We start from the raw sequence: 23,797 nt of genomic DNA on the forward strand, positions 1-23,797 counted from the left end.
AATAGCACAGAAACAGAAAGGCCCAAACAGAAGATACCAAGAACAATGTAAAATTTAGAACTGAAAAATACAATAACCTAAATAAAAACAATAGGGCCCAAACAGAATGGAAAGGACAAAGAAAATAATCAGTGAACTTGAAACAGAGTAGCAATTACCCAATCTGGACTACAAAAAGACAGACTTAAAAAAAATTAACTGAATTTCAGAGACCCTAGAGATTATATTAACATCATGTTCATCATAGTTCCAAAGAAAAGAAGGGTGAGGCTGAAAAAGCATTCAAAGAAATAACAGGTGAAAATTTCCCCAAAGACATAAACCTCTAGTTTAATGAAGCTGAGCAAACCCCAAACAAGATCAACATAAAGAGATCCATGACAACAGGGTCAAACTTCTGAAAACTAAAGACAAAGCAAAAAATCTTCAGAGAGATCAACACCACCTTACCTACAGGGGAAAAGCTATATATATTTTTTAATGTTTGTTTATTCTTGTGAGAGAGAGAAGGGAGGTGGGGGGTAGAATGAGCAGGAGAGACAGAATCCCAAGCAGGCTCCACGCTCTGAGCTGTCAGCAGAGAGTCTGATGGGGGCAGTGAGATCATGATCTGAAGTCCAGCTATTTGAACAACAAAGGATTTCTCTTCAAAGACTATGGAGGCCAAAAAGAAGTGGCACAACATTTTTCAAGTGCCAAAAGAAAAGTCAGCCTGGAATCTTTTTTATCCAGTAAAAATATCCTTCAGAAATGAAGGGGAAAATCAAGACATTCTCCAAGAAAAACTTAAAGAGAATTTGTCATACCTACCTAAAAGAATGGCTAAAGAAAATTCTCTAAATAAAAAGGAAATGATAGAAGGAAGAATCTTGAAACATCAAGAAAGAAGAACAATGGAGAAGAAGAAAAATTATGCATACAGACAACAGACTTTTCCTCCCTTGGAATTTTCTAAATGATGTTTAATGGTTGAAGCACAAATGATAATAACAGTAGCCAATATTCTAAATGCGCGCAGTGGAAATATTTAAGACAATTATATATTATAATTTGGGGAGGACACAGGGATGAAAAGGGAGGTAAGGTTCACTTCAAACTGGTAAAATGACACTCCCACCAGCAGACTGTGATAACTGACGTACAGATATTGGAAAAGCCACTAAGAAAGTTATACAAGAGACATACTCCAAACACGATAAATAAAAAAGGAATTCCAAATGAATCCATTCTAGTGACCATTTTATTTTACTTGCAATGCTGTAAGAAGAGACTAAAGATACTTTCCTGACTTAGAGAATTCAGTTTAAGAACAGGTTAAATCAGTGATACTTAAATCAATGAAGTTACAGTAAGCAAGTTATTGTATGTTAAGCAAGCTTCAATTTGGCCTGTGATATGCGTCAAGCAAAAAACACATCTCTAACATTTTAACAAATGCTGTTTCCTACCGCAAACATTTCATTGATCTTTGCCATCTCAAAATTAAGGGTTACATTTCACAGAAAATAATTTTTTTAAAAGCAGGTTAAAGCTTCCTACCAATAACTAAGAAACAATTTTTTTTATTTATTTTATTTAATTAATTAATTTATTTTTTTTTATAAACATAGGGGCACAGGTGTCCCTTTGTTGTTGTTTTTTTAATTTATTTTTAATGTTTATTTATTTTTGAGACACAGAGAGACAGAGCATGAGTGGGGGAGGGTCAGAGAGAGAGAGGGAGACACAGAATCTGCACGGGCTCCAGGCTCTGAGCTGTCAGCACAGAGCCCGACACGGGGCTCAAACTCACAGACCGTGAGATCTTGACCTGAGCCGAAGTCAGAAGCTCAACTGACTGAGCCACCCAGGTGCCCCAAGAAACAATTTTTAAATGAGATCCAGAACATCCAGAGCTCTAACTAAATAAAACCCTTACCAAAATCCAGTATTCTTGCTCCCTAATGCCAATATGTCAACTGACAAATATTCTTTAGCCCTTCATCCTTTAACACAGGATTACGAGGAAGCCAGTAAGACCAATACTTCGTATTTTCTAACATAACTTTGTCAACAGTATTTGTTTCTAGATTTCTCATTAAAAATATTATTATACCTAGTGACTTAGTTTTAATTTTAACTAAGAATGAATGAAAATATTTGGGGATAATAATTTTATTCTGACATGGCTCTACAAAATTTTGATGACTGAACAGGAACTACCACCACCACGTTTTTTAGTACATGCTCCTTATTATTCTAGGCCATCTAAACACACTTGCACTGCAGGTCAGAAAGAGATGTATTGTCCCCATTTTATACAGAAAAACAGAGAGGGTTGGTAATATGTCTTAGAAATCACAGATAAGTGGCAGAGCTGGATTCAAACCCAGCCTAATTCCAAATACCATCTGTCACACTCTTCTCATCTTGGACTTTAGTTTCTTATCTGCAAAACGAGAGTAACACCTGTAGCACATCAAAATGCCCTCCAAGATCCTCTCATTTAATGAAAAAAGTATCCCTACTCTCAGAACCCCTGAAGTCCTCTAGAGACTTTTAGCCCTTTTAGCGTGGTCTTCGTTGCCTTCACATAACAGGTGCTTAGGCGGTGAATGAGGTAAAAGATTTGAAATACGTAAATTACACCAGCACCAAATCTTGTATATAAAACATTCCATGAAGGAAAAAACGGGGGCTTAAGAAATCACGTAGGTGACAGGACAAGATACAGGTTTCATTAGGAAATTTAAGTATAAAAAAAAGGACAATTAAGTATGCACAAATCTGAGGAACACACACATTATGGGATGATTACATAAGAATTCTCTTCCAAAACCTTCTTAGTTTCTTTAAATATGAAACTCTCTATCTGAATATATTTAAGTGCATTAGTGTTTAAACATGTACAAAATGAATGTGTAGTCTTTAGAGAGATGTTATACAAAGATTTCCATGTGCCTAGAAATTTCCATTAAACTAAAAAAACAAAAAACAAAAACAAAAAACACAACACTTTTTCTGTTTAAGCATCCAGAACATAGCTCAGGAAGAGAATTGTGATCATCTTGCTCACTGGTATATCCCCAGTTTCTACTACAGTGCCTACTAGTCTAATCTGCACAGAAGACACTCAAATAGTGACTAAACAGAGGATATAGTACCAGATTCAAATCTGTAATTATTGAGAATTTTCCAATGCTCGATTAGGCTGTCTGGTTTTGAGGAATGGATACCCACTGTTCTGACTATGCTCTTGATTTGTAGTCTGTTCTAGTAAGTACAGTATACGTAAATGACCAATGGTTAAAAGCTATAGCCTGAAGTTTACAAGGCTCCATAAATTCTATTTTTTAAATTTTTTATTATAATAAAGTATTGTAAATACTTTATTATTTTGAGACAGAGACAGCGCAAGTGGGGGAAGGGCAGAGAGAGGGGGGAACAGAGAATCTGAGGCAGGCTCCACACTGCCCACATGGAGCCCAACACAGGGCTCGAACCCACAAACCATGAGATCATGACCTGAGCCAAAATCAAGAGTCAGACACTCAACCGACTGAGCCACCCAGGTGCCCCAAGACTCTATAAATTCTAAATTAGACACAGATTAGTTAGTATTGTTTCAATGTTAACTTCCTGTCTTTGATCATTCTACTGTGTACTTAACAGTAGTACTGTGTACTGTGTACTTAACAGTAGGGTAAAGGGTATATAAGAACTCTTGTAATAATTTTGGACTTTTCCATAAGTCTAAAATTATTTCAAAGTGAAGTTAAAGACTAAATTAAGAAAATTTACATTACAAATACTTACTGCACCAAGTGATGGTCCATATCTTCCTGTCGCGACTTTACACACATAACTGACAAAATTGGAAATAACGCCTGAGAAATAAGTCACATTTCAATAATTTTAGTGTAGTATAAAAATGGTTTCCACCCCACAGAGACTAACAATGTTGGATTTCTACCTGGATCAGTACAAGGTGCAGGTATGAATACTTATCCTATCACTTCAGATATTTTGTAAGTGTGACCAACTACACAACTTACTGAGTGACACAGGGTCCTTCACTTTACCTCTCAGTTCTCACTTTCCTTATCTATAACATAAAAGAGATTAGTTTCAAACTCACCAACTGTCAGGGAATCCTCTGGGCTGCACTCCAAACACTAAATCGGATTCTTGGGAACGGGACCAGGGAATCTATATTTTACCCAGCTTGCCAAATGACTCTGCTGCAATTTAGACTAGATGCTCTTTTACAAGTCCCTTTGGCTCCAATGTCATCTAAGGTGAATGTGGCTCATTTTAAAAAACTTCCTGTAGAGCAGGAATTAATCATCTGAAACAAACCCATGTGTAACCTACAACAATACAACTAGTGCTTGGGGAAAAAACTATACACTTCTGGCACAGGCCAAAGATGTTGCTCAGTTTCTAGTTTTGAAGGACCAGCTACATGGGTATTTAATTAACAATGACTAAGCACCCATTTTTGATGCCTTGTGGTAGATGTGTCTATTTAATCCTTTCTACAACCACTTGTCATGAGAGTATCATTATCCTCAAAGAGGTGTTATTATGGTCTTTTCTGCAGTATCACACAGCAAGTAGCAGAAATAAGATCCAGTAAAACTAGGTCTTCTGTCTTCAAGCTCTCAAGTGCTTTTTTTTCCATACTACAATATGACTACAGTATGATGTACTGTTTTTTAAATAAAGGGATTTCAGGGACACCTCGCTGGCTTAGTGTGAAGAGCATGCAACTCTTGACCTCAGGGTTGTAAGTTCGAGCCCCATGTTGGGTGTAGAGATTACTAAAAAAAATAAACTTAAGAAACATTTTTAATAAAAAAAAATAAATGAAGGGACTTCAGAAACGAATTTTCATGCCATGTGGTTTTTAATTCAATACATTTTGCAAATAGAGAGGTAAAATTTAACAGACCAATTGCCAGTTTAGTAGCATCTAGGAACCTGGAATCCTTTACTACCACTTCCTAGTTGAAATAAGGAAACAATGATATCCCCAGGACCACAACTGGAGTGGCTCCAGACTAAGATATATGCTTTCAGAAAAGAGAAAAAACTCATTCTTGACGATCTTATTACAAAGCTCTGGTCTAAAATAAAGCTTTCTGGAAACTGAACACACTGTGGGAAATGAGCCTAAGGTTATTTAACAAAGATCCAGATGACTGAGACAGCCAGGAAGTCTGGAAAGAACTTATCTATAAAACGGTGGGCCTGAGCTAAAGTAGCCAAGGCCTAATGAGATAAAAACGACATGCTTAAATTCTCCACTAAATCTTAACCCGTCTATCCTAATTTAAAACTAAACATACCTAAATAATCTAAGAAGAAATCGCGAAACAAGAAGCAGGAAAGCCAACAACCCCACCAGCCTGCGATGTCCTTCTCTACAGACAGTATGTATAATTCCCTACATACAATCCTCATATGTAGAATTCAGCTATGATCGTTCCCTTTGTTCCTTCTCCAGATAGGTTAGCGTGCTCGTACTCCAAAAGATCCTGAGATTAAAGCTTATTACCTGCAGATAAGTACACTGCCATGAACTGTTCTTGACCCAGAATGTTCACTATGCTGGAGGAGAAGCTCCACAAAACATACATATTTGCTGCCATGTGAAACAAGGAGAAATGACTGAACGTTGACAGCAACATTGGAGAACAAAGGACCTCTACAAGAGAAAGAAAAACAGTCTGGTAATCATAGGACACACAGCCATGACCTAAAAATTATCTACTTTTGATTTTTTTCATTATTATTATGAAACAACTCAAACATAGGAAACAAAAACAGAGCCAGTTCAAAAGCTTAAATAAGATGGTTTAAGGTAGCATTTTTTGGGGCACCTGGGTGGCTCAGTTGGTTAAGCGTCCGACTGCAGCCCAGGTCATGATTTCACAGCTTGTGAGTTCAAGCCCCACATCAGGCTCTGTGCTGATAGCTCAGAGCCTGGAGCCTGCTTCAGATTCTGTCTCCATCTCTCTGTGAGCAGGAGAGGGACATACTCCCCATCTCTCTCAAATATAAATAAACATTTAAAAAAATTTTAAAAGATAGCATTTTTCAAAGTGGTAAAAAGTTATCTTAAATCTCTCTCTTCTACCTAGTAAGCAACCAATAAAAATTCTCAGTTCAATGAAAGCAACTTGTCCTCGTGGCAAAAGTTAGTTAGAAAAAAGAATCAGTAAATTATTTCAAGTACAGACATAAAGTTGTACATAATAATCTCCTCAAAGAGTGAACTTGTAGTGATCACGGATCTTACGTCATTGGAAAATACATATCTACTGGGGCGCCTGGGTGGCTCAGTCAGTTAGGCATCCAACTCTTGATTTCAGCTTAGGCCATGATCTCACAGTTGGTGAGATTGAGCCCCACATTAGGCTCTGCACTGTCAGATCCCACTGCTTGGGATTCTCTCTCTTTCTCCCTCTCTCTGCCCCTTCCCCCACTGGTGCTCTCTCTCTAAATAACAAACATTAAAAAAATAGTACTTATCTGAGATGTGCAAGGCACATTTTAGGTACTTGGGATATAACACTAAGAAAGATGGGGTCCTTTTCCTCAGGGAGCTTATAGTCTATTTTCTGGATATTATTTACAACTGTTGACAAGCAACTCATCCTCTGCATAGCATTTCAGTTAACACAAAGCTTATTTCTTTCATATTACCTCTCTCTCAAAATAAAGTCATAAGTAGACTTACTTGAGGCTGGATTGGATGTGAAATATCTGATCATTGTCCGCTGTAGAGAAGGTACTCTCCATAAACAGAATACAAAAACATTCGCAGCTATGATACCTACAAAATAAAGATTTATAATTTAGGGAGGTTAAAAATTGGAATAAAGAAAGTCTGATCAAAAGTCCCCCTGAATAAGATTTTCTACCACAATTATGTAAGAGTATTATATACTTGGGGCGGGGAGAGGGTGAGCTAAGGGAAAGTAAGTGAAATCAATGTTTTTAAGTATCAAACTATGCCTTCGTATAGTCAGAAAATTCCTAGAAAATTGCAAATGCTCTAGAAGCTGACTTGCTTCGCTCAGATCCTTATTTTACTTTTTTTTTTTTTAATGTTTATTTTTGGAAAGATAGAGAAAACGAATGGGGAAGGGGCAGAGAAAGAGGGAGACACAGAATCCGAGGCAGGCTCCAGGCTCTGAACTGTCAGTACAGAGCCCAATGTGGGGCTTGAACTCACGAACCGTGAGAACATGGCCTGAGCCAAAGTTGGATGCTTAATTGACTGAGACATCCAGGTGCCCCCTTATTTTATTTCTTCAGAATGGTTCACACTGTACCCAACAATCATCAGATCTATAATTATTGTTTGAAAATGGCCAAGCCAAAGACAACTAATGTACAGAATTGGGTTCTCTGGCTAAGACTAGAAAAACTCTATTACATAGCATGCTTCTTTTTCCATAGGGAATAAAATACCTCTTAAACTTATGGAAACACCTACGTATCAACTGGGTAAATAAAAATCCACTTGTCTGAGAAAATACATGTTAGATAAGAATTCAGGAATAATCTGGAATTTTGCAACTGCTTTTAAAACTGTTTACGGTTTCATTTTTCTCCAAGAACGGATGCTGCTAGAACTACCACTAAACGGAGGTTTATTATTTAATGATAGTTTCTTCACTAAAATGTGACTGAATAGTTAACTCTAAGTTATTCTTAAAAACTATGAACTTTAAAAACCACACTAATTGCAATGTACCACAACTCCGTGACCATATAGTAGGCACTCATCTACTTGAATTAAAGGAATTGCTAGCAGGCAACTAGCCCTTTCAACTCCTTCAAGGACAATAAGCATGGATTCCAGCAACATTCTGGTAAGAGGATTTATTTTAGAAGATATTCATTGTATAATCCTCACCAGCTGTTACATCTTTAGCTCTCAGCTATCCCTTGGCATTACTAGTCTCTCCAGTTTTTCTCTCCCTTCTGAGAGGTAGGAAAGGAAGCTATTATTTTTCAGATTCTAAGACATCTCCTTTTTAATATCTGTAATCAGGATGCATCTTACAACTGGTGGTATGTCACAGATGAGCTAGAAACATTTTTTTCTCCATGGCACATGAAATGGAATTTATTGTATTTAACTGAATTGATTCCATTAATTTTATCATATGTCTTACTAGTGGGGACTGACAGCTGTTATACATTTTCAGTAAATAACCAACTAGAACTCCTTCAAAGATGGTGAGAGGAACAGTATTCATGAAAGGATGGGGAAAAGGGGTCACAAGGAAGGCAAGTAAGAGTACTATGTATACCTCCCAATGAGGAGCCTGGAACCCTGGAACAAGGGAGGTGGGGAGAGAAAGGGCGGAGTCTCCGAAGACAGAGGAACAGACCAGGTTTATTCTATGAAAGTGAGCAGTGATTTATTTAAACATCTTTATTACCCAAAGAATCCTCTAAGGTCTAGGTTGCTGTACATAGTGACTGGTATCTCAGGGTAAGGAGGACCTGAGAAGAGTTTGGCCCCAGGCTGCCATGATCATGAAAATAATTGAGGCTATACAATTTGCTCCAATTGTGGTACACTGCAAAGAAAGCAAAATGGGGTCCTGGATCCTGCCTGCTAGGCTGAAAAATGGCAACAACTACTCTGCATGTTCCACAGGTTACTTTCTGAAACCAGTGACATACAGCAGACAGTTCTGGAAACTGCAAGCAGCATAGTACCGCAGAGTCTAGTCTCTGGCTGAAGAGATTACAACTAGGGAAAAGCCTTGAGAAGGGGAGAGATAACCAAAGATATCAAGGTTAACAGTAGCCAAAGAGTTGATATTGCCAAATTCTCACCCCAAAGAGGCCTTTTTGGTAAATTAAGACAGAATATCAGCACCAGAACACGCTGTACTTAAAACTCTCACTTCATAGGGGCACCCGGGTGGCTCAGTCGGTTAAGTGTCTGACTTCGGCCCAGGCCATGATCTCATAGTTTGCGAGTTCGAGCCCCGTGTCAGGCTCTACGCTGACAGCTTGGAGCCTGGAGCCTGCTTCAGATTCTGTGTCTCCCTCTCTCTCTCTGCACCTCCCCAGCTCATATGCGCACTCTGTCTCTGTCAGAAATAAATAAACTTTAAAAAAAACCCAAAAAACAAAAAACTCTCACTTCATAGACCTGTGGTCTACGGTTATGAATCCCATCAGTAAACAACTGAACATACATACCTAAATTATGTACACAAATCACTGTAATTCATTCTAAAATACACTAACAAATTTTAAATGAGAAAAGCAAAATGCAGTTATTTTCCTTGATGCACATCCCATTTTGAAGGCCAATTATAGATGAAAAAACTGAGGCTCTAAGTAAGAGATATAAATTTTTAGAGAGCCAAATTCAGTGGCCAAGACGCAATTCCTAATGTAGGGCTCTATTATACACAGACATAGGTAGCCAATAGGATTTCTTTTGACCTTGGTCACTCTAGGATTTCAGATCAAAGGGCTCTTTAGGAAACAGCAGGTGGGTCCCCAGAAGCCAGTGAATAGGACAGGATGTGAGGTAATCCTAGGCCTGAGGCAGCACTGCACGTTGCCTAACGGCATGGATAAAGGAGTCCAGCTGAACTGACTGTCCTACTTATAACTTAGGGAAGAGGCCCCTGACCTCTCAGCCTCAGTTTTCTCTTCTGGAAGATAGGGCTAATAAAATCTACCTTAAACAGTTGAGTGTGATGAAATGAGAAAGCACAATTAAATGCAGCAGTCACACGGTGAAAACCCATAAATGAAAACTATGGTAGAAAGGGAACAGCCTTCTCCAGTCTGAATCCTACATATGCCACTTAGTAGAGCTTTGTGGTCTGAGGCATTTCATCTCCTTCACCTCAGCTTCATTTGTAAAATGAAGATAAATACCTCGTATACCTTACAAAAGTTGTAGTGAGGCTTAAACAAAATACCACACGTGCCTAGTATGCAGAAGCTCACATAATGGTTCCCTCCTTACCCTTTGAGAAATAGAACTGCTTAAGGTCTTTGTATCTCCATTTAGAGCGAGTGTCACTTGCCTCCTCCCTACTCAGTCAACTCTTGAACAAGCTCGACACCGCTGATTTAAGACTGCTGCTGGCTCAACACCTACCTTTACCAAAAGGGAGGCAATGGATTACATCAATGAAAATAATGAAGTAAGGACCTTGAAAAATTCTCCCCTTCACAAAACAATGAAAAATTGGCAAAAAGCTGTCAGAAGCAACTTTTTCACAGTTCTGGAAACTAGCTAAAAGCTTGCAGCCACTCAACATTTAAGGAAAATGGCTGAATCTCAAGAAGAACAGCAACTCTGGGGCACTTTAGCTTGCCCTGGTCCCATCCTCCACTTTCCAGCTAGAAGTTGAAGCTATAAGCTATGAAAACAATCCACATTTCTCGTACAGCCTAGCAAGCACTAGAGATAGTACAATGGAGCTGGAACTCTTTCAAAGCGTCATTCCCAAAGAACTATTATTTGATGTTATAATATTTCCCTGCAAAGCCCCACTTGCAAGGCTGTCTATATTTGACTTGACTGAGAGCTCAAGTACACAATTCCTTTCTCCAGGGGGCACTTGTCAAAAACAATTACAGGCAAGTGTTTTAAGTCCATGGCTACCTGCAGTGGGGGATAATATTTGGAGTAAACAAGAGACCAAACAAAAATCTTAAAAGGAAAAGCTGAGGAATGAGATGTCCATAGGAGCTTATAAAACCTCATATATTCCTGGGATCTTGTACACCACAAGCCTAACAAGAAAAGAACATAGATGATCCTAACAATAGAATCCCAAAATATATGAAGTAAAAACTGAATTCAAGAGAAATAAACAGTTTAACAATAATAGTTGGAGACTTCGATACCGTATTTGCAATAAGAGATGAGATCATTGGCAAGGAAACAGAAGACTTGAACAAAGCTATAAACCAGCTACGCCTAACAAACATCTATAAAACACTCAACACAAGACAATACATTCTTTTCAAGAGCACATGTAACATTATCCAGGATAGACCATACGTTCAGCCACAAACAAGTCTCAATAATTTTTTTTCTTTTAAAGTTTTATTGATTTATTTGGGGAGGTGGTGCAGAGAGAGGGAGAGAGATTCCCAAGAATCTGTCGGTGCTGAGCCTGACAACAGAGGAGAGCCTGAAGTGGGGCTTGATATCACAAACCATGAGATCATGACCTGAGCCAAAATCAAGAACTGGATGTTTAACCGACTGAGCCACCTCAATAAATTTTTAAAACACTGAAATTATACAATTACATTCTCTGATCACAATGAAATGAAATTACAAATCAACAAGACATAGGGAAAGTCACAAAGATGCAGAGATTAACACACTCCTAAATAACCAATGGTCCAAAGAAGAAATCGTAAGGGAAATCAGAAAATACTTTGAGATGAATGAAAACAAAAATATAACAGGGACTGAATTATGTTCAGTGGGTTAAGCAACCAACTCTTGATTTTGGCTCAGGTCATGATCTCACACTTGGAGCACATAGCCTGCTTGAGATTCTCCCTCTTTCTCTGCCCCTCCCCTGCTCACACTCTGTCTCTCTCAAAATAGACTTAAAAATTAAAATATAAATAAATAAAAATAGGCAAAGGACTGGAATAGACATTTATCCAAATATAATGTTCAAATAGCCAACGAGCATATGAAGAGATGTGCAACATCATTAACCATTACAGAAATACAAATCAAAACCACAATGTGTTACCTCACCCACCCATTAGGATGGCTGCTATCAAAAAAACAGAAAAGGAAATAGTGCTGGTGAGGATGTGGAAAAATTAGAACTCTTATGCACTGTTGGTGGGATTATAAAGTGGTGCAACCACTATGGAAAACAGTATGGAACTTCCTCAAAAATATTAAAAATAAAACTACCATATAATGCAGCAATTCCACTTCTGGGTATATATCCCAAAGAACTGAAAGCAGGGTCTCAAAGAGGTATTTGCACATCCATGTCCACAGTAGCACTATTCACAATAGCCAAGAGGTAGAAGAAACCCAATGTCTATCAATGAGTGAATGCATAAACAAAATGTGATATATACACACAATGGAATAAAGAGATACACCCAACAGCCATAAAAAGGAAGGAAATCTTATCACACACTACAACATGGATGAACTCTGAGGGCATGCTAAGTGAAATAAGCCAGTCAAAAAAGATAAATACTGTTTGATTCTACTTAAATAAGGTATATAATCAAATTTGTAAAAATAGAGTGGCATGATGGTTACCAGGGCCTGCGGGGGGGGGGGGGGGGGGGGGTGCAAAGTTGTGTAATTGGCATAGAGTTCTACAAATGTTTCATAACAATGTAAACATACCTAACACTATTGAATTGTACACTTAATGGCTAACATGGGGGTGCCTGGGTGCCTCAGTCAATAAAGCATCTGACTTTTCAGAGCCTGTTTCAGATTCTGTATCTCCCCCCCCCGCCCCTCCCATGCTCATGCTGTCTATCAATAAATGTTTAAAAAAAAATGGCTAACATGGTATATTTTGCTTTTACCACAATTTAAAAAAGTTAAAGAGTACCATATGACCCTATGATTCCACTCAAGGTATATTAGCAAAAGAAATGACAACATGTCTACATGAAAACGTATACACAAAAATCCACAGCATTATAATAACGAAAAAATGGAAATAACTCAAACGTCCATCAACAGATAAATAAACAACATAATGGAATATTCAGCCACAAGAAGAAATGAAGGACTGATACATCATGCCACAACATGGGTGAACCTTGAAAACATTACACTAAGTGAACAAAGCAGACACAAAAGGCCACATATGTGATTCCATTAATATGAAATGTCCAGAACAGGCAAATCCATAGAGAAAGAAAATAAATTAGTGTCTGCCTAGGGCTGAGGGGAGGAGGGGAATGGGGAGTGACTGCTAATAGGTATGGAGTTTCTTTTCGGGATGACAATGTCCTGGGATGATGACAGTTGCACAATACTGTGAATACAATAAGAACCACTTGAACTGCATACTTTTATGTGGCAAATTATAAGATATGTGAATAATATCTTGATTAAAAGAAATATATACTAATTTGGGAATCCTGCTTGGTTCAATAATCTCAGTCCATTTTCCTCCTTAGCCCAATGAAGGTAGTACAACCTTTTTTTTCTCTTCTCCTAAAAAAGGACCCACTATCCCACTTGGGGTTCAGTAGCTAAGTACAGGATCCCCTCTGCTGATGAGGTGGGCCAGCTCACCACTCCACAGCTTCTCTATCTGAAGGAAGCTAAACCTGGCCAGTCCAGACACTGACTCGTATATACAACCATGACAACCAAAGAACTGAACTCAAGTGGCCCCTACCTCAGGTTCCCTAGGAACCAGGACTACAGGCACAGGGATCATCCTGTTGGCTTCACACAGTGACTACAATTTCTCTTCCTGGGCAGTATGGACAAAACTAGTTAAGGACTGGTCCCACAGCTTTCTAGAGTCAAAAGAAAATCCAGAAAGACCACCCATCTTCGATCCTCCTGCCGGGAGACAAATAGAAACTGATAGGGGTAGATGAAAAGAATAGGGCAAATCCACAATAAGGGAGACAAAGACCTTTACAAACTAACCACAAAAGGGGTTATTTCTCTGCACCCTCCCTGCAGATGAGAATATGTAACCTCCTCTGTGAGCAACTTTTAGAAATAAAGGACTTATTTAAACTCTGTATGTTAATGGAGGATGTTTACATTGGTATACAACTTCAAGACAACTTTGACAATACGTAAAATTTTAAACATAAATACTCTTTGACCCAGTAAATCTATTTCCAGTAACTCATCCTAAAAATGAACTTGCAAAAGAGTACAAATATCTCTATATAAGGATATTCACTGCAGTGAATATAGAAGACTATAACCTATTAAAAATCCATTAATAAAAGACTTGCTACATAATATTCATTTCCATGAGTTACTACAATGTTATTAAAAAAGAACATTCTGAGCCCAAGGTGCTGGTAATTTCCATTTCTTGATCGGGTGCTAATTACATGGATGTACTCAGTTTGTGAAAATTAGTTGTACATCTGAAATGTGCATGTTTTTCTATACACATTATACCTCAATAAAATATAAAGAAGCAATAGACCTACTTGTATTGATACCATGTCCTTTAAAATATCAAGGGAATAAAAAAAAAGGTGCAGAGAAGTATAAATGCCTATTTAGAAATAGATGCTTGGGGCGCCTGGGTGACTCAGTCAGTTAAGCATCTGACTTCGGCTCAGGTCATCTTACGGTTTGTGGATCCGAGCTCCGCGTTGGGCTCTGTGCTGACAGCTCAGAGCCTGGAGCCTGCTTTAGATTCTATGTCTCTCTCTCTCTCTGACTCTCCCCCACTTGTGCTCTACCTCTCAAAAATGAATGTTAAAAAGAAAAAAATTAAAAAAAAAATAGATGCTTTAATAGAACATACAAGTTTAACTAAAAAGGAGTGGTTGTTATGGGGACAGAAACTGCATCACTGGAAGTCTACAGTGAGAAAGACTTATTTTTCACTTTATATATTCTTTACCACTATTTTAATCTGTTTACATGCACATTTATTCATTTTACAATGGCAAAGACTAATCTAAGTAGCCAAAAAAGGGCTCCCTTTTATCCCAGCCATCCTATGCCAGCCTGCCATTTCGGGACAATTTGCTGCAATTTGGGCTGTCAATAAACACCCAAATACCTGGGATGGGAGTAGGCAGTGTGGTTCACCAGAAAGGTAATTTAGTGATGATCTGCTATAGTTGAAAGTGAAAAGACGTAATCAAAAGTCTATTATTTAAACTAAGAAGGGAGTGTGTTCCCCATCTCCAGCTAAAACTGTGTGGTATCAGACAAGTTATTTAACCTCTCTGAGCCTCAGTTACCCATTCTGAACAATAAGGACACCACTAACAGGGCTCTTTCAATGAAGACTAATAATAAGGATAACAGTATGTATGTAAAGTACCTATCCTAGTACTTGAAGCCTAACTGGCACTCAACCATTAGTTTTTTCTTTACCCTATAAAAATAACTTGTCTGAAGACTGAGAAACCACGAGTTTCAGGAAAAACAGTGACAAATTAAAAGGTTAAGATTAACTAGAAGACCAAGTAAACACTGCCTTATGAACAACTTTAGGAACAGGGAAGCAGACCTTAGTCTAGGAAGTATAGCTCAAAATCTTTGAAAGTATAAGGGGAAAGAAAATTGAAACTAAAAAATAAAGTAATCCTGGTAGAAGCAGAAAGCAAAGGAAAAACAGACTTTAGGGGCACCTGGGTAGCTCAGTAGGTTAAGTGTCTGAATTTGGTTCAGGTCATGATCTCATGGCTCATGAGTTTAAGTCCCACATCAGGCTCTCTACCATCAGCACAGAGCCTGCTTAGGATCCTGTCTCCCTTTATACTCCGCCCCTCTCCTGCTTGTGCACGTGCACACTCGCTCTCTCTCTCAAAAATAAACAAATGTTAGGGGCGCCTGGGTGGCGCAGTCGGTTAAGCGTCCGACTTCAGCCAGGTCACGATCTCACGGTCCGTGAGTTCGAGCCCCGCGTCGGGCTCTGGGCTGATGGCTCAGAGCCTGGAGCCTGTTTCCGATTCTGTGTCTCCCTCTCTCTCTGCCCCTCCCCCGTTCATGCTCTGTCTCTCTCTGTCCCAAAAATAAATAAACGTTGAAAAAAAAAAAAATTAAAAAAAAAAAAAAATAAACAAATGTTAAAAAAAAAAAAATAGACTCTAGAAGTTGGGGCAGAAGGGTCAAGGCCCTAGGGTAGCAGTGCCTAAACTTTGGAGCTGACAATAGATATGGACGGGGCACTGTTTTCTCCAGTCTTCTCTTCCCATCCTCTTCCTTCCTGTCTCCTCCTTCATCAGATACAATAATTTGGTAGGTTCTTCTCTCTCAGCTTTACCAAATAGTAAAGTAAGCATTCTGCTGGGTTAACAGGAAAACCAGGCAAGTGTCTGAAAGCTAGAAAGGTAGAGGAAATCCTCTCCTTAGAGGTTGCCTAGGGACTTCAAGTACAGGTTTAAAAGCCTTGCAGATCAACGCAACAGGAGAACAGCTTAAGTGTAAAAGCATCAGGCACAAGTCTAACTTGAAGAATGCTATCTGATGCACCTACAAATACCAAGTGAACATATAAAAACTGTTCAAAGAAATGTGAAGTTTGGGGGGAGATTTCTGTGTAGTAATTAAGATTAATACCAAAAATTAAAAAAAAAAAAATCCCCAAAATAACCAAACAGGGAGGAAAAACAAGGAGCAAGACCAGTTCTCTAGCACACTTGAAAAAGGGATTCCCAGGGACAGGTTGAGATTGAGTCAAAACCAGGGATTCCAAACTGGACATCATCAACTCTAAGGCAGGGAGGTTTTTCACCTCATCACTGGACTCTACCTTAACAATAAGTTACAGGTATCCTTTATGATTTGTTCTTATCTAAACTTAAGAACCAAAGAGATATGGGTAAATCTGAGATACCCCTTGCTATCTCAAGCTCGGGAACCAAACATTTCCTATGCCTCAACTATGTGCCTGAACTTCCTATATCCAAAATCTTGCCATCCAAATTCAGGAGCTCATTAGATTCAGACAGCAAGGAGTCCTTACGTGAAATGTTCAATGTAACAATCAGACATCCTTAACCTACCAGAGCTTTCATGTTGCCACTACCCAGGAGTGAATACTACAAAGCAAAGAAACACACTGGTCTCAAAGAGCTTTGAAAGGACTTTTCAAGTTCTTTCAAAATGCAAAAAGGAAAACAAAACAACAACAACAGAAAACATGTGCTATCCAAGAAAGAGAGTGGTACAGAGTCAATCTGTCACCCCATAAATCAATCCTCAAATAAAATCAGGAGCTAAGCCAACCTCATTTAGGATCAGCCCAAAGGAAGCAACTGGGAGAGCTAAGCAAGGTAAGCTGGATGAATGGACACTTCTGAAGAGACAAGACGTAACTGTAAATCGTGAGAATAGCACATAAACATGAGACTCTTAGTATATAGTTAACTTATTAAACATTACTAACAAATGTTGTATAGCTAGACTCACTGCTACCAAAATAATTATTTCCTACAACAGAAGTTTGAGGTGACACTGAATGGATCAAAGAGCATTTCCTCAGCTTTTAAAGTCACTTAGATAACTTCACAATAAGGATTTGGCATGACTGCTCATGTTTATGTGGTTCAAAATACTTTACATACAAGCTGCTAGTTAGATTAAAAACATCTGTCTCTTCCTACTGCTACATCCTATGTGCCAAATAAATGATTAGACTAAAAGAAAAGAAAAAAGCTAGGGGAAATTCTGATTTTCAGTTATCTCCAAATACCAATTTCTTTGAATACGCTATGTACTGGCATGAGAAATATTTTATTTTTTTAATGTTTATTTTGAGAGAGCACATGCGCAAGCAGGGGATGGGCAGAGAAAAGGGGAGAGAGAATTCCAAGCAGGCTCCACACTGTCAGCACACAGCCCAACATGGGCTCAATGAACCGCTAGATCACAACCTGAGCCAGAACCAAGAGTCAGATGCTTAACCAATTGAGCAACCAGGCAGGCACCCCTGGCATGAGAAATATTTTAAATTCTGACCCCAAGTTTCTTCAAATATTTAATGGCATAAAATCTGAAAATGTCAAAGGAAATCAAAACTTTGCTATCCCAAGGAAATACTGTTAATTTTGGTTACTTTCAGAGAACAAGCAAACAAACCAAAACTCTCCTGTTAATCCCAATGGAAAGAGATGTGCTAGTATAGAGCTATCTTGAAAGGTATCATATTTATTAAACCTCACTGACTAATCAATTCTACCGTATGGCAATATACTTTTGAAAAATCTCAATCCTTTGATTCAAGAGTCCATTTAACATTCATTCACTTAACAGATTTTCATCAAGTGCCCTTACTGTGTGTGCAAGACATGTGCTAGTTGCTACAAAAAGTGGAAAAAAAAAAAAAAAAAAGAAAGAAAAGAAAAATCTCATCGTTGTCCTTTAGGATGCTTCATGCACAATTACTAAGGCAGGCTGTGTTATAAATGATTAAAAAGTGCAATGAGTTCAAAAAAATGAAAGCACTTCTGTTACCAGCAAGACTCCCTGAACTCAGGAAACTCCCAGAAGCTTCTGCCTAATGGTCACTTTCATCTTTTAGATACTAATGAACTGCTGTAACAGGAAAAGAAACATGTGAGGGGAAGCCTGGACAGACAAATCACAAAGTGCCTTCTCAATATTCATCTCAAGCCCTGATGAAAGGAGCCTGCTTACCCCTGTCAGAGAGTCATGGCTTCGGAAATTATTCCCCATGGTCTCCTTATTTGTACAAATAAGGATAACCTTGTGAGGCAACTCCACCTGTGAGGTCGGTCTATAGCTCAGCAAGGAGCAGACCCACTTCAGTCCAGTAACATTTCCTATGAGAAGAAATGTCTGAAGCATAAGCTTAAAAAACCAGTTCAGGTTCCAACAAGGAGACAGAAAAAGTAAACCTTCCAGACAGAGGAAAGAGTCCAAAGGAAGAAAATAAGCACCTTTTCTCCACTTAGGTAGGTAAAAAAAATTAAGAGTACCATTAAGACTAACTGTATTTGAGAAAAAGCAGTATTTTGCTATTTTTCTAGGAAGATTTTTTTTCCTATCTGTACAATTGTTAAACTTTCAAATCCATTTCCCCAAATTTCTCAAGTAACTAAGTCCATAAAATATTGTGTGTTACTTTGAAAAGCCAGCTTTGTCTGTCATAAAAATTTACAAAGAACAAAAATTAAATTATCATGGTGACATGCATGGCATGCTTATATTTATTCAGAGAGGATTTTATAAACAGCATGGTAAAGAGAAAATCAGCTTCAGAATGAGACAGACCTGGGTTTTGCAACTTAGCTCTACTACTTACTAGCAGTGTGACCTTTGGAAAAGTTCCTTCTCTGAAAGCCATTCCTTATTGGTAAAAAGGGAGGTAACTACCCGGTAAACAACGCTGTGAGGTAGGGAGAGAATGTGTATAAAGCATTCTGCATAAAGAAGGTGCTTAATCAATATCCCCTTTAATTTCTTTAATAGGGAAGTAATAAATACTCACAACCTATTACACAAGCTAGGATTCTACAACAAAGATAGATTATTTGATCAGTGTCATACTACGTCAAAATTAGAAAGCAACTGACCCACAGCATCATGTATACCATTATGCCACACTACTTGTTATACTATTACATTAGCCTGAAGGTACAGAGACTCTGTCTTCTAAACCACTGGTGAGCAGAGTACAAAAGCCATTGACTGTGACATACTGTACCTTTTGGTTTGATTTCTCTTCCCTTGAATGGCTAAAACGTGTAAGCTAACACAAACCTGTCACAGTCCGCTGGCCATCACTTAGGTTATTCCACCACTTGTTAATCTAAAACAGAAGGAAAATTGCCTATCACCATATGGTAAATACTTTCGGGCTAGAAAAATGAAAAGCCAGAGAGAAAAAGCTTTGTGCATAAAAAGATTCCTCATGTGTAAAAATACCCATAAACAGGGACGCCTGGGTGGCTCAGTCGGTTAAGAGTCAACTTCAGCTCAGGTCACGATCGCATAGTTCCTGAGTTCGAGCCCCATGTCAGGCTCTATGCTGACAGCTCAGAGTCTGGAGCCAGGAGCCTGCTTCGGATTCTGTGTCTCCCTCTCTCTCTTCCCCATCCCTGCTTGCACTGTCTCTCAAAAATGAATAAACGTTAGGAAAATATTTTAAACTTACCAATAAACAGACATAATAAATATGTGGCAAAACAGAAAAGCAGGTGCTTTATAGCTAGCTCACATTCTCTACAGAGCGACTGTCTAGCTCTGGGACATCAGACAAATTACTCCTACACTTGTTATCTGACATATGAAATGCAGACAGTAAACAGACAAGTGGCAGTACTGCTGTGAGAAATATCAATAACATAAAGCACCTAGCACACTATCAGATGTAGATAGGTATCAAATTTAAGTGATTATTCACCAGGGTCCAATCTAGTTGTAGAATCCTAACCAAGAATATTTTCTAAAATTACCTTTTAAGGTATGATAATTTGAGGTTTAGAAAAAAAGACACACATCAAAATAAGCCTAGGATGTGCTTTACAGTAATCAGTGGTGGGGAGAGAAGGGAAACAAAGTTGGCCTTGTGTCAATAATCACTGAAGATGGATGACAGGGGTTCATTATATTTTTCTTTATTATATCTGTTTGAAATTTTTCCATGACGAAAGTTTTAAAGTAAAAAATATATCTTTTTTAAGTTTATTTATTTGAGAGAGAGAGAGAAAAAAAAAAAAAAAAACGCACAGAGAGGGGCAGAGATGGAGAGAGAGTCCCAAACAGGTTCCGCGCTATCAGCACAGAACCCAACATGGGGCTCGATCTCACCAACCATGAGATCATGATTGACCTGGGCTGAGATCAAGAATTGGATGCTTCATCAACTGAGCCATCCAGGTGCCCCTAAAAAACAAATTCTAACTATGAAATTGAACCATACTTTGTACAGAAAGAAATCCAACGTTAAAAAAAAAAAAGTTACAGATCAGTATGTATACTGATCCATATGCAATGATTCCATTTTTGTATTTATAATTCAATTGTGTATGAGCTTTCAGACCTTACAATATATAGTGGTGTGGCAGGGGTTCCCAGGGCTTTTGCTCCCCATGTTATATTTATGTATCGTTTTAATTTTCTTAAATGGGCATGGATTTTATATTTTATAACCTATCATTTGTTTACCTAGTATAAACAAATCCATCTTTGGAAAAGATTATGTATATTGCTTGTGTCACTTTTCACCATTCTAAAGAACCAACTGGGCCATCAAAACTTTATAATACAGCCATGTGCTGGAAACCCATAGCATTCTAAGGAATCCAAGATTATGGAACAGGTCAGTGTTATTACCTCCTCAAACATATTGTACTGAATAAATCACTGTTAACTATTGTAGCTTTCACCTGCAAATATTACACCCACTGTCCTTCTGACACAAAGCCTCTCTAAAACAGGTATGGCTCATGCTACTTGCATGTCTATGGGGAAACGAAGAATGAATACTTCTTTGTACTTTGAAGAACGCTGAATTATCATTAGGAGAAAATTAAGCAGACATCAACTTTCTCTCCCAAGTAGAGAGGCATGTGTCACACACAAAAAAACCAAAGGTGCTTGAAAACCAAATGAACCTGGATCCACATATTAACTTAAGGCCTCAGTGCTCAATAAGTATTGCCAAATGACATAAACATATTTTATTTGAAAGGCAATATTTGTAAAACAAAAAAAAACAGTTAAGAAATTGAAAGAGGGTCACCAACTTACATGTGAAATAATGAAAAGTTCTAAAAGCTCTATATTTGTACCCTTTTCTTGCATCCTCATGCCCTGAGCAGTTAGAAATACTCCACAGAGGGTATTTATCAAAGGTATGTAAACATGTCACCGAGCTTTTTAAAATCCACATAATAGGGGTGCCTGGCTGGTTTGGTCAGTGGAGCATATGACTCTTGATCTCAGGGCTGTAAGTATGAGCCCCACACTGGGTGTATAGATTACTTAAAAATAAAATCCACATAATATTTCTATACCTGAAGCATAAATGTTTTGAAAAACTGCCTATGATTCTAATATGGACTAATATCCAGCAAGGTGATACAAAACAGCAGCCCTTCAACTTTAGTAGGACTGAGAGAGACACCACAACATTAATTTTTAGCAACTTGATTTTTGATACATGTGGGTAGAGGTACAAACTTCCTGGAACACTGTCAAGTACAATATTGCCAGACATGCAAAGCATAAGTAAATACTCACCACAATGAAATGACTCTAAAGAAGAATATTAAATTCACTAACTACATATTTGCTGATCTAAAGGTCGTCAGTCACTAAAAACACTTCACAAATAACCAGACTTCAAAATTTATGATCAACTAGAAGAAAGCCATGTTTATCTTTACCTCCTTTCTGAAGTCTCCTTCCTTCTGTGGTCTTATGCTATCCAACCAATCAGCTTTTATACCATCAAAATAACTCTGGACCCTGGATTTCAGTGATTCATATTGCCAAATGGCAGCTGATCCAAATGCACAGCCTGTAAACTACATAAAATTAATATATCACAAAATAAATTCAAAAGAGAAATAATCTACACATAGTTCCAAGGACAATATTTCATTTTCATTGCTTCTTACAAAGCAACAGAAGGAACAGGAACATCTGGCACAGTAAAACCTATTAGGTGAAAAGAATATTTAACTGTTCCCACATTTTATTAACTCCACAGTACCCTGGAGCCTGTTTACAGCCAGAAATTTTCAAATAAAATTCAAAGTATCAACTTAGTATCACATGAAAAGTTACCCCAAATAAGAGGCCCATAAGTTTCTTCTACAGGGCTTACATAAATGAACCAGATTCTAATAGTAATTATTAAATTCACATTCTCCTGTAATCATTCATGACCCCAGATACCCAGATCCTTTAAATCCCCCTCCACTTGCCTTTAAGATAGACCAAATAGGACAAACAGTACTTCAACACTACACCAGCAGCAAGTTAGGTGACTCCTAGTGACATGAGCACTTACCCCAACAGTGAAAAACAAGGGCTTTATAAGGGTCCTTATAGGATAGGGAGAAGGATAAAAGACTGTTTCTTCTACGGGAGGAATCAAAGCACTTCTCTTGTATGTTTCACCAGTTGTTCCAGTGTCTGATCTTCTAGGTTCAACCTTCCTGGGTGCTTTTCTGAATCCACATTTTTGCTGAATAAAAAAGTTAAACCTTTAAGGGGAAAATAAGAGATTACCAAGAGCACTGTCTTGGAAACATCAACCTCTATGAGCCTCACCCCTGGCCTGCCATCATCAACAATCTTAGTTCATTCTCACTCTGTAGCTCCAAAGAAGCCAAGATGCCTACTCCCAGGTAGAATTCAAATTCAAAACACTGAACCGTGCCTTTCTAGAAAAATATAGCAACTTTATTTATTATTTTTTTAAAATGTTTTTATTTATTTTTGAAGGAGAGAGAGAGGGACAGAGCATGAATGGGGGAAGAACAGAGAGAGAGGGAGACACAGAATCCGAAGCAGGCTCCAGACTCCAAGCTGTCAGCACAGAGCCCGAAATGGAGTCTGAACTCACGAACCGTGAGATCATGACCTGAACCGAAGTCGGACGCTCAACCAACTGAGCCACCCAGGCTCACCCAGGTTTTGTTGTTTTGAGTCCTCATAGCTCGACCTCAAAATATTTGACACTATCGATGATACTTACCAGCTCTGCCTAGTTCCCATAAGATTGCATTCCCTATTCTTCAAATTCACTTTCCTCATGGCCCCTCTTTTTTCCTATCCCTTAGTGACAGATATTCTCAAAGGCTCCAGTAGTTCCTCTACACACTCTCCATTCAACCAATACAAATTCATGAAGAGTTTTTTTTTTCTTTTGTAAAACTCTAACTTCTCCTAAGTAGACAATGTAGAATCCCCTTGCTGTTTGTTCCCATTGTACTCTAAACATACCATCTTTCCAGACTCAAAGCACCTTGAAAGCAGAAATCTGAAAGGCCTTCCAAAACTTTGAAGAATAAATGTATTTCTGTGGCCTGGATGACTTGTAAGTAAATGATTCAAATATATTTCTTTAGTCTTAACTTCCACCTTCTATATTGTATTTCCAAC

At 38.2% G+C, this 23,797-nt stretch overlaps 1 protein-coding gene across 2 annotated transcripts in view; it reads right to left on the reverse strand.

Annotated features, from left to right (window-relative positions):
- Positions 1-23,797, reverse strand: part of PARL (presenilin associated rhomboid like) — a 52,511-nt gene that overhangs the window by 15,877 nt on the left and 12,837 nt on the right. The window contains exons 2-7 of one of the 2 annotated variants that reach the window (XM_025913093.2): positions 22,701-22,896; positions 22,072-22,212; positions 19,442-19,490; positions 6,725-6,820; positions 5,540-5,689; positions 3,796-3,866 (exon numbers count right to left, since the gene is read on the reverse strand). In XM_025913093.2, the coding sequence (XP_025768878.1) occupies positions 3,796-3,866; positions 5,540-5,689; positions 6,725-6,820; positions 19,442-19,490; positions 22,072-22,212; positions 22,701-22,896 (703 nt within the window). The remainder of the gene's footprint in view (positions 1-3,795; positions 3,867-5,539; positions 5,690-6,724; positions 6,821-19,441; positions 19,491-22,071; positions 22,213-22,700; positions 22,897-23,797) is intronic. The other variant, XM_025913096.2, reaches the window with a different exon arrangement.

This window comes from Puma concolor, chromosome C2 (genome assembly GCF_028749965.1).
Source record: "Puma concolor isolate L17-30 chromosome C2, mPumCon1.1.hap2, whole genome shotgun sequence".
Classification (NCBI taxonomy): domain Eukaryota; kingdom Metazoa; phylum Chordata; class Mammalia; order Carnivora; family Felidae; genus Puma; species Puma concolor.